This window comes from Dromiciops gliroides, chromosome 1 (genome assembly GCF_019393635.1).
Source record: "Dromiciops gliroides isolate mDroGli1 chromosome 1, mDroGli1.pri, whole genome shotgun sequence".
NCBI classification, from domain to species: Eukaryota; Metazoa; Chordata; class Mammalia; order Microbiotheria; family Microbiotheriidae; genus Dromiciops; species Dromiciops gliroides.
In genome coordinates this window covers 304,065,620-304,084,992 of record NC_057861.1, presented here as the reverse complement: position 1 = coordinate 304,084,992, position 19,373 = coordinate 304,065,620, and the positions used below count along the sequence as shown (strand labels likewise).

General features: G+C 39.3%; 1 protein-coding gene across 1 annotated transcript in view; it reads right to left on the bottom strand.

The window, feature by feature from the left end:
- The window catches only part of ALPK2 (alpha kinase 2), a 180,892-nt gene that overhangs the window by 33,359 nt on the left and 128,160 nt on the right, over positions 1 to 19,373 (bottom strand). Inside the window, 1 exon segment of the mRNA XM_043966972.1 lies at positions 5,577 to 5,794. Within this exon segment, the coding sequence (XP_043822907.1) occupies positions 5,577 to 5,794 (218 nt within the window).

Below are 19,373 nucleotides of genomic sequence, written 5' to 3'. Positions count from 1 at the left end.
ATCTGTATTAGGTAATCTTCACTTATCTACAATATTATAGACAATTCTTTTTCAAGTGCGGTTTGGAGTAGACAGAAGTTGAGATCCCCACACCCTCAATTTCAAGATTCTATGACTCTGCTTCTGGTGCTCCTCTGGCCCCCCATTAATCAAAAGCACATGCTATGTGGTTCTAGGGGCTCAGCACAGTACTCAGTGCTAAGGATAGAAAGACCAAAGTGAAAGAATCCTTGCTCCTCAAGACCTTCCATTCTACTGGATAAAGATTTATACATATAAAAAATAGAAAATATATATAAGTCTTTTCAGGTTTATATGAGCTTTCTTAAGGGGGAGTAAGGGGCAGGGAGACTAGCATATCTTCCTTCCCCTGCACCCCATCAAGCAGGAACTAGACGGAACATCACTGCTCTGAAACAGCGGGGCCTGTGTGGAGCCCAGCAATGGCCTGGGCCATTTTTCTTTTCAGTCTGGTTAGTCATACAGAAGCTCTGAGACCTATTTTTCTGTTTTGAACCTTCGAGCTAAATTAGAAATGGTACTTTGGTGGACGGCAATGAGCATTTTTAAAAGTGTTTTCCACAGTCAAGAGCTGATTTATCTCTCTATTCTGACACTGTTAACTACCAAGACACACAGAAATGCATCATGGGGCTTGGAGAACAGGGCCTATTTTAAAAAATAAAAATAAAAACTCTCCTTGAGGATCTTGCTTCACAGCGCATGCAAAATGTATTGTAAAATCACGAATCCATTTTCTAGAGTTCCTTTAAGGTTCTTTCTCCCCTAATCACTTGGCAAAAGGTCCTTGAAACCAGGTTGTTGCTCTCTACTCCCTTCCCCCATTACCAGATGTCCCTGCTAGATTAGAAAAAAATGAAATGTGGCTTTAAAAACAAAATAGAAACAAGAAAAAAAGTTCTCTTTAGCAAGGACTGCAATTCACCAAGAGTTATCAAACAATCTTTACAGTATGATATTACAACTGGTAATATGAAGTCATCAGGACAGCTTTGGCATAGCGGTCACTTCAGAGACCCAGAGCTGGAAGGGACCTCACAGGTCATACAATTACTTCCCTTATTTTACAGATGAGGAAACTGAAGCCCCGGGCTGTAAAGGGACTTGGCCCAAGGTCACGCAAGTAATAAGTGGCATTTGAACACAGGTCCTTATATTTTAGAGCCAATACTCGTTCTACTGTACCCCAGTGAAGGGATGGATGGTGAAGGGATATGCTTGGCTTAGCTTTAGGTGACTGGTTTCCGCAGTATTTATTTATTTATTCATTCATTCATTCATTCATTTATCTATTTATTTAATTTTAAAATGTATTTATTTGTTTGTTTGTTTATTATCTTTTCTGGGGGTGAGGCAATTGGGGTTAAGTGACTTGCCCAAGGTCACACAGCTAGTAAGTGTTATGTGTCTGAGGCTGGATTTGAACTCAGGTTCTCCTGCCTCCAGGGCTGGTGCTCTATCCACACGCCACCTAGCTGCCCCCACAGTATTTATATCCTTGAAATCTGTTGGTGATAGCATCATGGAACTTTACTAGTATCACTTATATATTTTTTTTTTTGCAGGGCAATGGGGGTTAAGTGACTTGCCCAGGGTCACACAGCTAGTAAGTGTCAAGTGTCTGAGGCTGGATTTGAACTCAGGTACTCCTGAATCCAGGGCCGGTGCTTTATCTACTGCACCACCTAGCTGCCCCCGTCCCTTATATTTTTGAGGGGAGAGGGGAATTGATTGGGGCTTGGGGCAGGGAATTCCCAGGGGGAAAAAACTCTCATTGAAGTTCAGAGCCTGCTCTGCAATGAACAGTTTTAGAGAATTGCCAAGGCCTTTAGAAATTAAATGACTTCCCTGGTGTCACTGGGCTAGTATGAGTCTGTCAAAGGCAAGACAATTCAGATCCCCATTCTGGCTCTCTATCCCCCCTGCCACACTGCCTTTCTCTACTGCTATTTAAGTTCAATTCCAAGCCTACATTTCTAAGTCTTACAAGTCTACAAGGATCATAGCTGTGTGATCTTGGGCAAGTCACTTAACCTTCATTGCCCTAACTCCCCCCAAATAAATAACAAGTCTGCAAGGGTCAGTAAATCACTAGAAAGCTATGTTCTTGGAAAAGGTATTTTCCAAGAGCCAATGAAAATATGATAACTCAGGCTTAGGAACTAAAAGCACACACTCATGTGTAGCTGAAGGCACAAGGTGTATCATGTTTATAAATCCATGTAAGGCAGAATTCAAAATCAGAGAAAGCATTATATAGCACACTTAGAGATGGCCTAGATGGAGAGTTTTTCCTGGCCTAGGATTGGCAGATGTACTGTAATTTAATACCTTGTTGACTTTGTATTTCATTGTTTTGGACTTGCAGAATGTAAGCTCCCTGAGGCCAGAGATTGTTTTGGTCTTCTCTCCTCATATCCTCAGAGTCTAGCAGAGGACTTGCATTATTTGTTTCTTTATTTTTTGTGTGATTTGGTTTGGTTTGGTCTGGACTTGAGCTTTCTTTAGGGTAGTCAATTCCTTGTAAAGGAACTTCCTCTACCAATGCAGGTCTACAATTGTCCTGTAACTTCTAGTCTTCGAGGGTTGCCTGAGTGACTTGCCAAGGTCACACAACCAGTATGTGTCAGAGGCAGGACCTGAACCAAGGTCTTTTTAACTCTAAGGCCAACTCTCCATCCACTATACCATAATGCCTCTCATGTTACATATACTAAGGGCCATGTGTGTAGTAGGCACAATGTTTGTTGAACTGAAAAGAACTGATTCTTTCCTTTTTCCGTTCTGTTGGGATGTGCAATGATCTTTTGTTTTGTTTTGTTTTGCAGGGCAATGGGAGTTAAGTGACTTGTCCAGGGTCACACAGCTAGTAAGTGTCAAGTGTCTGAGGCTGGATTTGAACTCAGGTACTCCTGAATCCAGGGCCGGTGCTTTATCCACTGTGTCACCTAGCTGCCCCTACAATGATCTTTTATTGGAGATCATTCAAACACTATTGACCATTACTGTTGTCTTCTTCCTTCCTCTGCTCCTAACTAAAAACTGGCATATGCATCTTGGTCAGAATAGATTGATCTCTATAACTTTGCTCAAGAAAACCTTTTTTTTTTTAAAGAAAAAAGGCATAAAGCTTAAGAGATGAAGAGGAAAGAAGCCAGATTTCTCAGATCTCCAGCAATGCTGTAGAGAACTATAGTTCTTTGTTCCCTTATACAAAGTCCAAACTCAAAATCCTTCTAGCTCATAATCCTGGAGCTTTGGTCCCAGCTGTTTTCAGGGTATACATTGTAAGTGAGTTGCTCTTGATGTCCCAGAGCAGTTTTATAAGAGCAGATGTCATGAGCTAGTTGATCCTCACTCATTCATCATAGCACTGTCTCACTTCATACTTGTGTGTCTCATAACATCAGTAACTAGACCATCTCTGGGATAGAATGGTTGTTTTTGGCTGCCCTTGTGTGTGAGAGTCACACAGACTGACTAGTCCATGAAGATATGATCCACTCATCACAATGACAACTGAGACAGTTGTTTCCACCAAACCCGGCCCAATTATTTCAGTTGTTAAGATGACTGCTTTGGATTCGCCATCTGTAATCTAATCTTCTGTTGCCCAATTATTGCCACTCTCCAGACCACTCAATTGTGTAAAACAAGGATTCATTATCTGCCATGGACAGATTTCTGGGGGTACATGAACTTGGGATGGAAAAATGACATCTTTATTTTCACTCATTCCTATCTGAAATTTAGCATTTCCTCTGATTATTTAAACACATTATTCTGAGAAAGTTTCTGTAGACTGCCAAAGAGATGGGTCAATAACACAAAAAAGGTGAAGAACCCTTGATGTAGGGCCAGTCTGAGTAAGCAGGAAGGAGCATGGAAATTGTTTGGAACAGGGATAGAATTATCATGTGCAACTATGTGGCCATCAGTTTAAAAAAAAGGCAGATTTCCTGTTAGGGTTGAGTAAAGGAACACTCTTGTGAAACACCTCAGTGGTACATTCACTAACATTTTTCATTTTATATCTGGAATGTAATGTTGTTTTATGGCTGTTTATTGCCAATTGCAAAGGGAAAAAAGGATGCAGACAGCTTCAGGCTATTGCTTCATATTTAATGCAAAATTAACACTAAAGAGGAAGAGGAGGGAAAGGAACATCAATGATTGCACAACCAGAGTCTAATTAGGATAGAAAACTACCTAGGCTTATGGAGGAAGAGGTTTTTTACAGCAGTGACATCTCTCCTGAGAGTAAAAGAACACAGCTACTTTTAGAGTACTGGCCTCTTGGGGTCATCAGAAAGACCAAATATTCCCCACCCCCTCTTTTTCGGGGTGGGGGTGGGGGTGAACAGGGTCTTTTGGCTGGAAGAGGGATGATCAATCTGGGAGTAGCCAGGACAGCAGGAAGCAATGGAACAGACTTGAAATGAACTTTACTGGTTAATTGGAGGGGGAGGCAGGCTTCTTATAGGCCAACAACATCATTATTGAGTTTTATTAATGCAGAAGAGCACAAAGAAACACACAAAAACCCCAGCTCGGTGTATCTTGTACCTTGTGTTGCTGAAAAGCTATGTATGAACTGAATTATCCTTTAAATGCATTAAGGAAGTTTGATGTTTAAAGGAATCCTGGCGTGACTCCTTTTGTAAAAAGAAGGCAACCTTCTGTAAAGTAGATAATCACTTCCTTAATGATCTTTTTCTAATTCTGACTTTCACATGTGGTGTTGGGTTTGCTTAGAGAAGGACATACTTATTTAGCCATCCTTTTATTATCTAGGGCTGAGGTTCTTAACCTGGAATCTACCATGGATAAATTTCCAGGGGGCCATGAATTTAGGTGGGGAAAATGACATCTTTATTTCCACATAATCGGTTTCCTTGATAACCCTTTAGATTTAATTTTATTCATTTAAGACTTGGTCTGAAAAGGGGTCCAAAACCTCCACCAGACTGGTAAAGGGGACCATGATACACACGCAAAAAAAATTAAGAACCCCGATCTAGAGTAATCAGTCATTCTATTTAGCATGGGAAATAACTGTAAGTTATTCTACCCTTCTTTTTGGCCATATGTTTCACCAAATTTTTTTAAATTTAAGAAAATGCTGTGTTTTTTTTTGTTTGTTTCATTTTTTAAACAGTACCACATAGGTAGATTGGAGCTGCATAATACAATGGAAAAAGAATGAGATTTGAAGTCAGGAGACCTGAGTTCATATCCTAGCTCCGCCACTTGCTATTACTCATGCACATTACTCAAACTCTCTGGGCCTCAGTTTTCTCATTTATAAGATGAGTGAGTTGGACTTGATGACGTCTAAGGTTCCTCCCAGCTCAAAATCTAGGTACCTATGAGCGTAGGTTTTGTGTTCCTTCCCTTCCCCCATTCATCCTCTGGTAGAATTACTTATGACCATCAGTGAAGCAATAAACAGGTCCCCCCCCCCCTCCCCAAGGAACTATCTACTCCAGTTAATCACAAGTGAACTCTCTTTCTCATTTGCTCGTTCTGTTCCCAAAGGGAGCTAGTCTTCTTACCTTGCATATCAGTGACAAGCAGACTGCCACTTGTTTTCTGATATACCCAGTGCTGAAAGGTGCAGCACTTCTGACCAGCTTCTGATTCTCTTCTCAGGAAGTTGATTTCCTTCCCATCCCTTATGGAATACTTCACAAACTCCCCGATCAGCTCCTCCTCCACAGTGGCATATGGGATGTTATTCTTAGGCCGATGAATAAGAAAGATTGGAATGATCCTGGAGGCAAAGGGAGCAGGGTTACCCAGGCAGTCCTCATGCAGGAAAGAAAGGCTAAACTGTTTATTACTCCAGTCTAAGGCTACTAGAAACTCCTGAAGCTCATCCCAGAGCCCCCCATTGAAAACAAATTGAATGCTAACTGAAAGGCTGTGGGGCTATACTGAATCACCAGATAAGATGAAAGCCTTGTTCAGTTCCAGTTTTCTCAGTCAGTCAGTCAGTCAGTAAAGTCACCTTCCTTCCAAAATTGGTTGGTAGTCAGTTTTAGGACAAGGTTTAATGTCTTTGGTTGTGATAAAAGATTAATAATACCTGGCATTTGTACAACTTGTCTGTAAAGCATTTCACATGCATTTTTCTTATTTGATCCCTGCAACTACCCTATGAAGTAAGTGCTGTGGTTATCCTCATTTAACAGATGAGGAAACTGAGGCTCAAAGAGATTGAGTGATTTGTCCCAGTCAAATAGCTAGCAAGTGTCAGAGCCAAGATTCAAACCTATCTCTCTGAAAGCTTGTACTAAGTTGACTTTCTAAATGAATTAAATATCTAGAAAGTTCCAAAGGATCATATGAGCCTATAATTTAAATGAGCAGTCCTCAAACTTTTGGTCTCAGAACCCTTGTACTTGAAAATTAACAAAGATCCCAAAGATCTTTTTTTAAAAAAACAAGTGAGTAAAAATCTCTACAATATTTTCTTAGTATTATTATTATTAGGAAAATAGTTTTGACCTCATGGACCTACTGAAAGGGATCCCTGGACCACACCTTGTGAACCACTGGTTTGAATCATCTTCTTCGCCAAATATTTGTCCAAGGCTTGCTTTAAACAACAAAATGGTCATATTTGAATATCATCTTTGAGTTCTACCCTTGTGCAATCTGGACAAGAGTAGCATACACTCACAAGTGCCATGCTATGGTTCTGTCCTTGGCCCTCTTCTTTATTTGCTCTACACTATCTGACTTTGTGTTGTCCTCAGCTCCCATGAATTTAATTATCTCCTCTGTGCAGAAGATGCCCAGATCTCTATGCCCAGACATACAATGACCCTGAGCTATGGGCATACATGTTCAACTGCCTCTTGTATATCTTGAAATGGATGTCCTGTAGGCCCTCCAAAAGAACTCATAATCTCTCTCCCCAAACCCACCCATCTTTTGAACTTCCCTTTTACCGTCAAGGGCACCACAACCTCCCAGTGACCCAGACTGACAAACTCTGTGTCATCCTTGATTCCTCATTCTTATTCATCCTACATGCACAATCCATGTTCAAACCTTCTCGTTCCTACTTTCACAGCATCTCTCAGACACATCCTTTTTCTCTCCCTTTATATAACCATAATCCTAGTTCAGGCCCTCACCACTTCTCACTTGTTCTGCTGAAATAGCCTCTCAACTTATTTCCTCGCTCCAAGTCTCTCTCCACTCCAATCCATCACCTGCCAAGGTGATTTTCCTAAAGTGAGGGCCTATCATATCAGCTTTATACCCCACCCCCAACACATATGCTCAATGAGCTCCACTGGTCCCTATTTTCCTCTAGGAAGAAATATAAAGTACTCTATTTGGAATTTCTAGCTCTTCATACATCTTACACTTCTCCACATACTTTATAAACAACTTATACAAGCAACATTGATCTTGTAGCCCCTTGAATACAGCATCGCGTTTCCCACTGCAGCCTATGCCTAAAATTCTCTGGCCCCAACAGCTCTGCCTCTTGGTTCTCTTTGCTTCCTTTAAAGAGGATCTCAAGTTCTACCTGTGGTAGGAGGTCTTTTCCAGCTCCCCTATATTTCCAGATTGCCTTCCATCTTCTCTGTCTATGTCCTGTAGTCACCCACTTATTTATATGCTGTCTCACCCATTAGAATGCACACTCCTGAATGTGGGGCCCAATTTTTTCCCCTTTTTTTGTATCCCCAGTGCCTAACAGTGCCTGGCACATAGAAGGCGTTTGGTAAATGTTTGCTAACTGGTTGTACATATTTTCTCCCTCCTACTGTCTACATGCACTTAGATGCATAGCTCAGGTTTTGGGGGCCATGATGCTAATGAAGCCAATATCATGGTATCTGGATCCATGTAGATCAATTAACCTGGCCCTGTTCCATGGTAACAGTCTGTGGCCCTAATTCTGACCAGCCCTGTCAAAAATATGTTTTCTATTCAATAGGGAAAGTGAAAGACAGAATGTGGGAAAAGAATGCAAAATATGTTGTGCTTATGGTGGCCCAGTAATATCATTTTATAGAACTGGAAAATTTTAGGCTTAGAAGCAGTGTTATACTTATAAATGTCAACAACCCACTTTCAAAATAAAATGTATACAGGATACATTTAAAAATTGAATCGGCACTAATCTGCATTTTCTCCATGACTTTCTTGCATCTAGACAATCAACAAAACAACAAATCAAACCCTTTTTCACTTGGGAAGGATTGTCCATTTTAAATGTGTGACTGTGTCAATGGATCTATCTTAGATTGTAAGCTTCTACAAGGCAGGGACCAGATCTATGTTTTTGCCCTACAATGAGCATACTATTAACTTATATGAATAGTCTCTTGACTTCATTGAGATAGTGAGCTGCCAGAGAGAAAACTCTTTCTGCCAGTGCAGACTAGCACCTACTCTGAAATGTATAGTTTGAGAAAATTTTCTGGGGGACAAGAGGGGACAATGACTTGCCCAGGGTGACAGAACTAGTATATGTCAGAGGAAGTACTTCAACCTAGGTCTTCCTAACTCCTAGGCCAACTCTCTATCTACTTCCTATACTGTCAATATGATGCCCCCCTTTTTTTGCGGGGCAGTGGGGGTTAAGTGACTTGCCCAGGATCACACAGCTAGTAAGTGTCAAGTGTCTGAGGCAGGACTTCAATTCAAGTCCTCCTGAATCCAGGGCCAGTGCTTTATCCACCGTGCCACCTAGCTGCCACCCCTACAATGATGCCTTTTAATAAAGCAAGGATGGTAAAGAATAGCAAAATGCCTTTATGCAGACAGGTGAAGAAAGGAAAGAAAATGAGAAATAGTCAAAAGAAGTCAAAAACCAATTTCTAAAGAGTTGATGTGGAAAGAAATGCATATTATAGCTGGATTCAAATCCTGCCTTTTCTATTCACTGTGTACTTTAGGCAAATCACTCTACCTGTCTAGGGCTCCTTGTCCTCATCTATAAAATGAACAAGTTGTAATAGATCATCTCAAAGGATCCTTGTAGCTCTAAATTCATAACACTATGACCATGACACTCAAGAATGCGAGGCTTCATAACACCTGAGAAATCAGTGTGTGCTTTACCAAGAATTTCATCATGGGGCTCACTTTCTGCCAAATGATCTGAATGATTCTGCAGTTAGCACTAGCGATGCTCAGGAAGAACTGTCCCCTTTCTTCCAGCAAGAATCAGGCCTGGGGAAGCATTTTCAATTCCAGTTTTATCAAGTTCTGAGTAACTAGTAAATAATTAGATCAAATACTCCAGAAATGTATTTCCAGAATCAAAGATGGCAGGGAGTAATTTGCAGAATGTGGCGATATACATCTCAGGAATGGGTGATGGCAGAAATGGTATATGAATGAACAAAATGGTGGAATTAGTGACAGACCAAAAGAAAGTGTCATATTTGCAAATAACAGAGAGCAGAGAGTCCCAGGTAAGTCAAGTGTGCAGACAAAGAAGCGGTGATGTTGTTCTCTACACCTAAAATCACACGAATTTGACAAAGCAGTTATCTATTCCAGCCCTCTCATTCCATGAAAGGGAATAATGATATGGCTGTACTCTCCAAACACTTGTTATGAGGTATCAAAAAGGTGCACCAAATCAGTCAACTACAATTAATACTGTGAAAGACAACAACAAGCATGCTGGAGCCAGCTCAAACTGGCTTTTGAGAGCCAATTATTAAATTTTGATTTATACCTTTAAAGTTGGCAAATACTACAAACCAGGGTTTAATTTATTGTTTTGTTGATTGTCTATACTTTAGAAAGACTAGAGAAAATGTTAATAATGCATGTATTCTGCTTACATTCCCCCGCCTCTCTTACCCCTAGTTCCCCAGAGATCTGGTTGTTAAACCTTTACCAGTGGACCCCAGGCAACATGGCTTTGGACTTGGAGTGAGAAAGTGGAGTGGGGAGAACAACTTAAAGAGAAATACAATGATAAACACATGGGGGGGTGAATATCAAGGACAGTCCTTGAAAAAATTGTGAAAGAAATAAATATGTCTGTGTATTTCTGTTATCCTTAACCTCCTCCTCTGTCAAGGACTCAGTCTGATATGAAAACTTGTTCTATGGAAAGTATCCACTATCAGTAATTTGTACCTTAGTGTGAATTTATGCCCGGGATTATAGGATCATAGATCAGGAGTCTGAAGGGACCTTGTGAACCACCTAGTCCAATCATTTTACAGATGAAGATATTAAGGCCCAGAGAGATTAAGTGACCCTTATAGCTGGCAACATGGTTTAGTGGATATGGTGATGGAATGAGATTCAGGAAGATCTGGGTTTGAATTATCTCAGATTCTTGCTAGCTGTGTGATCCTGGGCTAGTCATTGGACCTCTCTGAGTCCCAATTTCCTCATCTGTAAAATGAGCTAGACACAATGCACTAAATAAATAATTATATGCTTTATTCATTTTATAGCTGAAAAAAATAGCTCATTAGGAGCAAATCCAGGCCTAAAACCCATGTCCCATATCTCCTAATCATGTGGTCATCTGTTTTACTTTCCATGATCTTCTCTATCTCTTGTTTTGTTATAAACTTTCTTCTTATCCATAAATATGATGCATAACTTTCCCCATGCTACTCTAATTTACCTATGATATCATCCTTAATGTCTAAATCATGTGCCCATTTTGACTTTATCTTGGTATAAGGTATGAGATGTTGGTCTATGCCTAATTTCTTCCAGACTGCTTTCCAGTTTTCCCAGTAGTTTTGTCAGATAATGAGTTCTTGCCCCCAAAGTTTGGATCTTTAAGTTTATCAAACTTACTATGGTCATTTAATTTTGTGTGTTGTATACCTAATATATTCCACTGATCTACCACTCTATTTCTCAGCCAGTACTAGATTAGTTTCATGATTATCCCTTTGTCATAGTTTGAAATCTGGTATAGCTAAGTTACCCTCCTTTGCTTTTCCTTTTTTCATTGATTCCTTTAATATCTTGACCTTTTGTTCTAGCAAATTAATTTTGTTATCATTTTTTTCTAGCTCGAAAAAATAATTCTTTGGTAGTTTGATTGGTATGACAATGAATGAGTAAATTAAGTAAAATGATCACTTTTATTATACTGGCTTGGCCTACCCATGAGCAATTAATATTTCTCCAATTATTTAGATACAGATTTGTGTGAAAAGTGTTTTGTAATTAGGTTCATGTAGTTCCTGGGTGTGTCTTGGCAGGTAGATGCTCAAGTATTTTATACCGTCTGTAGTTATTTTAAATGGAATTTCTCTTTCTATCTCTTCCTGCTGGGTTGTGTTGGTGATATATAGAAATGCTGATGATTTATGTGAGTTTATTTTATGTTCCTATCACAAAACCTTATCTCTTACAAGAGTATTTACATTTTTGGCATTATCTGTGAATACCTCCTGTTTTAGAGGTATTCTAATTCACAGAGTTGGGAGTCAGGAGGCTCAATTTTGCATTCTGGTTCCAACATTAACTAGTTGTGTGTGACCTAGAGCAAGTAATTTCAGCAGGGGACTTGAGAGGGCTGTTTATTTTCTCATTTAAAAAATGAGAAGAAAATCTCTAAGATCCACTCCCAAGCTAAATTTCATTTGTCTCTTGGGTTGTAAGCCCCACAAGGGCAGGGATTCTGTCTCATTTGGCCTTGTATCTCCCCTTGTACTGAGCCCTTGATAGGTGCTAAATGAATGTCTGTGGTTTGAATGATGATTCTGTAACACCAAGTCCCTCTGTTCCCTCTTCTCAGGGATTTTGCATTTTACATTTCATCTATAACTACAGAATGAAAGACTTTATCCCTTATTAGAGGAATTTCAAGCTTGGCTGAAATGTGAAGTGGGTAATGGGGGAGTGAGAAGGCAGAGGCAGGGGCCTTTCCTGACAGCCCATACTTTGAGGCCATCCCTGGTGGGGAAAGGAAATAGGTGAAATGAAGGGGAACAATGTCCATCTACCAGCAAGAGTTTGAATAGTTCTCGAAGAAACAAAGAAGTGGTTCCCTCCCCACAACTCCAATCCTACAGATGTAGTTTTCATGGAGCATCTGCTAAGTTTCCCTGTTCACTTTTACTCCTCCCGTTTTAGAGGTATTCTTGGCTGCACAGTTGTATGCCTTAGCGAGCCCTTGAGAATCCAACCAGCCACTTGTCTTCTCAGTGGAACTGAAAGGGTTCACAGACCGCATGTGCACTCATTAATTATGTGGCATTTATAAAATACCAACAATGGCTAGGCACTGTTCAGCACATTAATTAAGCCTGGTCTCTGCCCAGTGGGATTTCATTTGCATACCTAATTTGGCTCCCTGGATGATCATGAATTTTTAAAGGGAAGCTGTCTTCACATATAGCGTTTTCCCTTTAAGACCCTGATTTTCCTATAAATAAATCTCAGAAAGGGAACTCCCAGGGACTGGTATCATCCTCTGAAGAAGAAAACAGAGGGGCTGGCTTGGCTTGTCAGAAGTTGCACCATGAAATTCTCCTCAGTATTTGCAGGGACAAAGATTTCTTTATCAAATTCAATTCTGGCATAGTCGCTGCTGGTGTTTTCAGTTCAGGCCCCTTTGGCTCAGCTCCTTTTCCTTCTGTATGGTTCAAAATAGAGAAGACCCTTGAATATGTGGGGAGCAGATTGTGTGACCTTTCCCTTCTGCTCTTCATGAGTCCCTTTCTTTCTTGATCTGTCCCTTCTCTTGGCTAGCATTACTGCCAACTGGGATTGTTCTGCCTCCAAGCCTCCAAGCCTCCAAGCCTCCAAGCCTCCAAAGCTACAAAGCCCTCGGATCTTAGTTTATTCCCCGCATATACACAATGTGCCCGTGTGGATGGCATCCAAAAGGCTGCCTGTTTCCAGCTTTTCTAAAATGGGTCCTAGGGTGGAGACCTACAAGGAAGGGCTTAGACCCTTTAGATATTCTGCTTAAAGATGACCTTTCAAGATCCTTCCCAGCTATTTCCTGGAATTCTTCCTGGGATTCTAAAATTCTGAGATATTGTCCCAAATTAATTACTCTCTTATTTGTCAGAAAGGGAATGTATGGCTTGGATGTAAGAATCCCCTGCTCTGCCTTAAAAGGAGACATGGCTTTTGTAGTTGTGAATATGCTAGGAACAGATTGTCTGACTTTCCCATTCCAGTGTTCATGAGTCCTTTTTCTGCCTTGAGAGGCTGGGACAAGTGAGACTGATTCTTACTATGTGTGACCTTAATTCAGCCTAGTTCTTGTCTTACTGTGTATGACAGAAATAAGTCCTACTAAACTGTATCTGTGGGTATGCATTCTTTGTGCTACTCGGAATCCATCCCCTTCCCCTCCTCTTATAGAGGAATACTCATGTATAAATAAATAAATAAATGAGTAAACAAGTCAATAAATAAATAAGTAAATAAATAGACAAACAAGCAAGTAAATAAACAAATAACTGAATGAAGAAATGAATGAATGAATAAATAAATAAGTAGGTAAATAAATAAATGAATAAATGAATAAATAAATAAATGTATGTATGTAATATATACATATATGTGTGTGTGTGTGTGTGTGTGTGTGTGTGTGTGTATTTAAAGCTACTGACAACAGGGGGCTGAAAATCATCTGGTTTTATATACAGATGCTGCTCAACCCAGCAGTATATGGAGAATATTTTTTCTGGGTGGTTAATTTAAAAAACAGGGGGACAGCTATACAAAGTTCCTTTCTTCCTTATAAAGTATTCCATGTCTTTATCCTAAACCAAGCTCATTTCCTCCCTCCAAACCTGTTCATCCTGACTTCCCTTATTTCGGTGAGATGCCACCATGTAGTAATCTCTGAATTGCCCTCTCCCTTCCTCCACAGCACCCCCACTCCAGACAATCCATTGTGGAATCTTGTCTATTCTGCTTCTGAACTATTCATTGCATCTCCCTCCTCCCCCATCTATTTTGTTACCACTCTAATTCGGGACCTCAATTACCATAAGAGCATCTTAAGTAGTCACTTCACCTTCAGTTCAATTCAATATTTAGCAAGTATTTTTAAGTGGCTGCTGTGTGTAAAGAGCACCATGCTAGGCTCTGGAAGAGATAGTGAGTTTGGGAGAAGACACTGTTCCTGTCCTACTGGTGTTTATAATCTAATAGAGATATAAGCGATTTTTAAACTTAAAATCCTAAAAAAGTATAAGTTAATATTATATATATGTATATATGTATGTATGTATGTATATATATATATATAAAATTCAAAATAAGATCAATTTAAACAAAGTACCTAAAATCATCACTGGCTGGAAGGATTTAGGGAAGCATCACGGAGGAGCTGGCATTTGAGCTGGATTTTAATAATTACCGGTTTAATAGAAACCACCTTGGATTTGGAATCAGAACACCTGAATTTGAGGCCTGGCTCTACCATTGAGTTGCTGTGTGACTTTAGACATGTCTCTCCACCTCTCTTGGTCTCCCTGTACCTGATCTAAAAATTAAGAGTCTGTGCTAGCTGACCTCTAAGATTCTTTCTGGCTCTAGAATGCTATGATTATATTCTATGAGTAGGGATTCAAAAGAGCAAAAAGGGAGGAAGTGTGTTCCAATCACAATGTGAGCCCCTGTATGGAGGGAGGGGTGTGTTTGAGGGATGACCAGTAGGTTAAATGACATGTAACAGGGAGTAGTATGTGATAAGGTTGAAAATAAAAGTTCTGAAGAAAAACAAAGATAGGAATGCTTTGTTTCTCCTGCCCACCTCCTAGCCCCTAAACCTAATCCTTCTTAAATGCCGACTACTAAATATATGTTCCTTGAGCAAACTATAATCACACCACTCTTCTGCTGAAAAACTTTAGAGACTTATTGAATTAATTTCAGATTCCTTACTCTGGTATTAAAGATTTTCCAAAAGATGGACTTAGCATATCTTTCCAAACTTAAATATCACAACTCCCCTATATCTGTCCTATATTCCTCAACATCTTCTGCTCTTTTTCACCTCTAAGTCTATGATCAAGTTGTTCCTTTTACTTGGGATACCTCTTTTCCATCTACACCCTGTAGAGAACTGATTCTGGAGTCAGAGGACCTGGGTTCAAATCCTACTTATGAAGCTTACTATACTGACATGTGAATTATTTGGGAGAAGCAATAATTTTGATGTGGTATTATTTTGTAACTGCAATGGTCATGCATGTGTGCTTCTATTGACACTATACTGACTCAGAATGTATGACCCTGTCCAGATAAGACCACACTGAATTTTAATTCTTTGTCAGTTGAGTGCTGGATTTCACATTATATACATGTGTTTCCATTGTTTATTTATGTTTTTTCCGATTATTTATTTATTTGTTTGTTTGTTCATTCATTTTGGCATAGCAATGAGAGTTAAGTGACTTGCCCAAGGTCACACAGCTAGTAAGTGTCAAGTGTCTGAGACTGGATTTGAACTCAGGTCCTCCTGAATCCTTTATCCACTGCACCACCTAGCTGCCCCACTCTTAGTTATGTTTTTAATTCTGTGATTTTAAATAACGAATAAGGTGCATACTTCAATGACTGTTAGAGATATTGTGGCAGCTGTTGGTGTGGGAATTCAAGTATTTCAAGGGGCAGTTGCACCAAAGAGGAAAGGAAAGTATGATCAAAACCAAAAAATATTAAGAACTGACAAAGAATTGCTGCAAAATAGCTTAATTAAACTTCAGAAAATAAGCAAAAACCTTTAGAAGGCCCTGACAGTTGAAAAGGATGTTACTGATTCCTAGCATAGAATTCTCAAAGTTGAAAGAACAGCAAAAGACCAGTTTAAAATATAGCTGCTGGGGAAGCTAGGTGGCACAGTGGATAGAGCACCGGCCCTGGATTCAGAAGGACCTGAGTTCAAATCCGGCCTCAGACACTTAACAATTATTAGCTGTGTGAACCTGGGCAAGTCACTTAACCCCAACTGCCTCACACACATACAAAAATTATATATGTGTATATGTATATATATATATATGTATATGTATATATATATATATATATATATATATAGAGAGAGAGAGAGAGAGAGAGAGAGAGCGCTGCTAATGATTGCTTTGAAGATAAACTTCTCATGTACAAAACAATACAAAGACTGGGGAAAAGTAATTTTTTTAAAAAATGAAACTCACTTTTTCATTCAAAGCTATACCAAAACCATTGTGAGAAATCCAATGGGCCTATAAGATCTGTATATCTTCATCAAACTATAAAATATATACCCTCAAAATTGTTTTGGGAATTCTTCCCCCTACAGTTGGCCTAAAGTCTTCTATACTTTTAAGGAGATGATGAACTCTGATAAATATAATGACATATTGAGAAGCAGAGTTGTGGTAGAATTATGGGAATTTTCAAATGCTGATAGATTACTGCAACCCAACTTTATACCATATCACATAACATAAAAGGTTAAGAAATTTTTCTAAGATGTAAAGATAATCATGCCTCAATGACCTGGGAGCTCTATGCTCTATAACCAAAGCTAACCCTGAAAAATGAACTGCTCATTAGGATTTATGGTTTCATAATGAATAACTAGAGAATGTAAAAATCTTGAGAATGAAATACTATATTATGAAAAACAATGATTTTAGCAAAGGAGGATATCATATTAAAATATTTTAAAATGCAAAAAGGTATAAAATTTATATCATGTCAACAAATTATTTTACTCTGTCCCAGTTAATATGAACACCTCTGTACCTTTGTGACCTTGGGCAATTCACTTAACCTTCTTGGGCTTTGGTTCCTTGGTAAAATGAGAGGAGTGAAATAGATACCCTAGAGGTCCCTTCCGGCTCCAGATCTATGAAATTCTCCTTGTCCTTCAAGGAACTATTTCAGTGGCATTGCCTTCCTAAGACCCTCCTAAGCCCACATCTGGATATGATCTCTCCTTTCGGTGAATGACTATCGTATTTTGGTTGCACCCCTTTCAGCTTTTTATGGCATTTATCATAATCTACTTTGTTGTTCAGTTATTCAGTCATATCTGAATTTTTGTGGCCCCACAGACTATATCCATGGCATTTTCTTGGCAAAGATACTGGAATGGTTTGCCATTTCCTTCTCCAGTGTGTTCTCATTTTACTGATGAGAAACTGAGGGTCACACTAGTTAGTACATGTCTAAGCCTAGGTTTGAACTCAGATCTTCTTGATCCAGGCCGAGTGCTCTATCCATTGCACCATCTATTCCACTTTATATTATAGTAACTCGTGTACTTATTTCCCCCGATAATCTATTATAAATGCTTTGATGGGAAGGACCTTGTTTACTCATAGTGGGTACTTGATAGAATATTGCTAAATTCCTCCCTCTTTTTTTTTATTCATTTCTCAATATTTCCTGTTTCAGATAATCTCAGTGTACCCTACCACACTCTTTCTACTTTCAATGTGCATACATACACAAATATAAAATATCAATCTTACAAATCAACAGGCAATCACACACATATCTTGGGTGCCTAACATTTTTGGCTGGCTTGATAAATATTTAGGCAGTGGGCTGAAAAAAAACAAACCACAATGTAAATGAGCCTGGATCTATCTTTGTAAGATTCTATGGGGTTTTGTGTTTGCTTTGTAAATAGGATTTATTGGCATTCATATGAAAGAGAACATCACAATGCTTAATTATGGTTCTTTCTTTTCTGTGGCCAGTTGGTTCAGCGGATTAGAGCTTTGTGCTTCATTAATGAAGCCATGGCCAGGGACTCACTGCCCATCTGGGTCACTTCGCTTTGGGAGGTTCCATAGCTACAGACTCTGCTTCTAACCTTGACCAGATGTCTGGCAAAAGTATGCCACTGGTCATCAGATATACTGTTTGGGGGTGGGGTGTGTGGCTAATGTGGGAATCTACTATGACCAATGCTGAGATAGCACAGCAAAGAGAGCAAATAAGACTTGAAGCCAGGAGCTAAAATTCTCGTTTCAGCTCGGCCATTCACTAGGTATGTGATCTTAAGCAAGTTACTTAAAGGATATTTATTTATAAAATGAGATTAATAATACTCACAGGGCTTCTGTATAGAAAAAGCTCCTGAAACACTTAAAAAGTACCAGAGAAATGGTCAAGCTTGTGGCATGAGAAGCACTGTGGCTTAATACATACTAGGCCACCCTCTACTGCAAGTCCTATGTCTGACATAGGCTGTCTGTATTATCCTGAGTAAGTTATTTAACTCTCAGTGCTTTAGGTAACTAACTCTCTGTGATATCAAGTTGTAGAAATACTGACCTACTTTGGTAGAGGGAGTTTCCTCGCCTGAGAATTTCCCTGTTTCAAAGAAATCATAGATCCCCTATTCCTCTAAAATGGGAGTTATTATTTGAGAGGCACTGTGGTAGAATGGAAGAAGCCACTGGGTTAGAAGGTCTCCTCCATCACTGACTAGCTTTGACCAACCTACTTACCTGTATCGGGCAAGTCACTTAATCTGACCAAGCCTCAATTTATGCATCTGCCAAATGGAAACAATAACACTTGCAGCTCATACCTTACAAACTTATTGTGAGCAAAGTACTTTGCATACCTTAGGACAATGCTTTGGGGATCTGTAACTTCATAGATGTTGGAACTCCCTGCACTTACACAGATCACCATCTACCCATAAGCCACTAGAGAGTCATAGGGAGATGCCTGAACTCAGGTCTTTCCCAATCTAAGACCATCACTTTGGCATGCTGCCACTTCTTTTTGAGGTTGTGAATCTTACAACTTTATAAATATCAATCTGTTGATCAATAAGCATTAATTGTAGGGTGTTTGCCTCAGAGTCAGGAAGACGTAGGTTTAAGTACCATCTACGTGATATGCTGGCTATATACACGGAGGACAAGTCTGTTAAGCTCTCAGGGCCCCAGGCAATTCTCTAAGACCATTAATCATGGAGAAATTTCTGATTAGCCCTGAGGTATCAATAAAATCATGGGTCTAGTCTCCCCAAAACTTCCCTGAGCATTTAATAAGTACCTACTCTCTGGCACCCATTATGCTCGACACTGGTCAAAGACAAAGACAAAGACAAAGACAAAAATGAAAGTCCCTCAAGGAACTTACTAACAGGGAAAATATGTACACATTTAATACAGATGAAATATGTATAAAACAGAATATATATGTATATATATTTATATATTTGTATCATTGGATTGTTACAAAGCTCCTATGATAATGTATATATAAAAGCACTTTGTAGACGTAAAGTAGTACACAAATGGAAGCTAATGTTATTAATAGCCAATAATAGCTAACATTTGTATAGTGCTTGCTATGTGCCAGGGACTGTGCTAAGTGCTTTAACAATTATCACCTCCCTTGATCTTCAC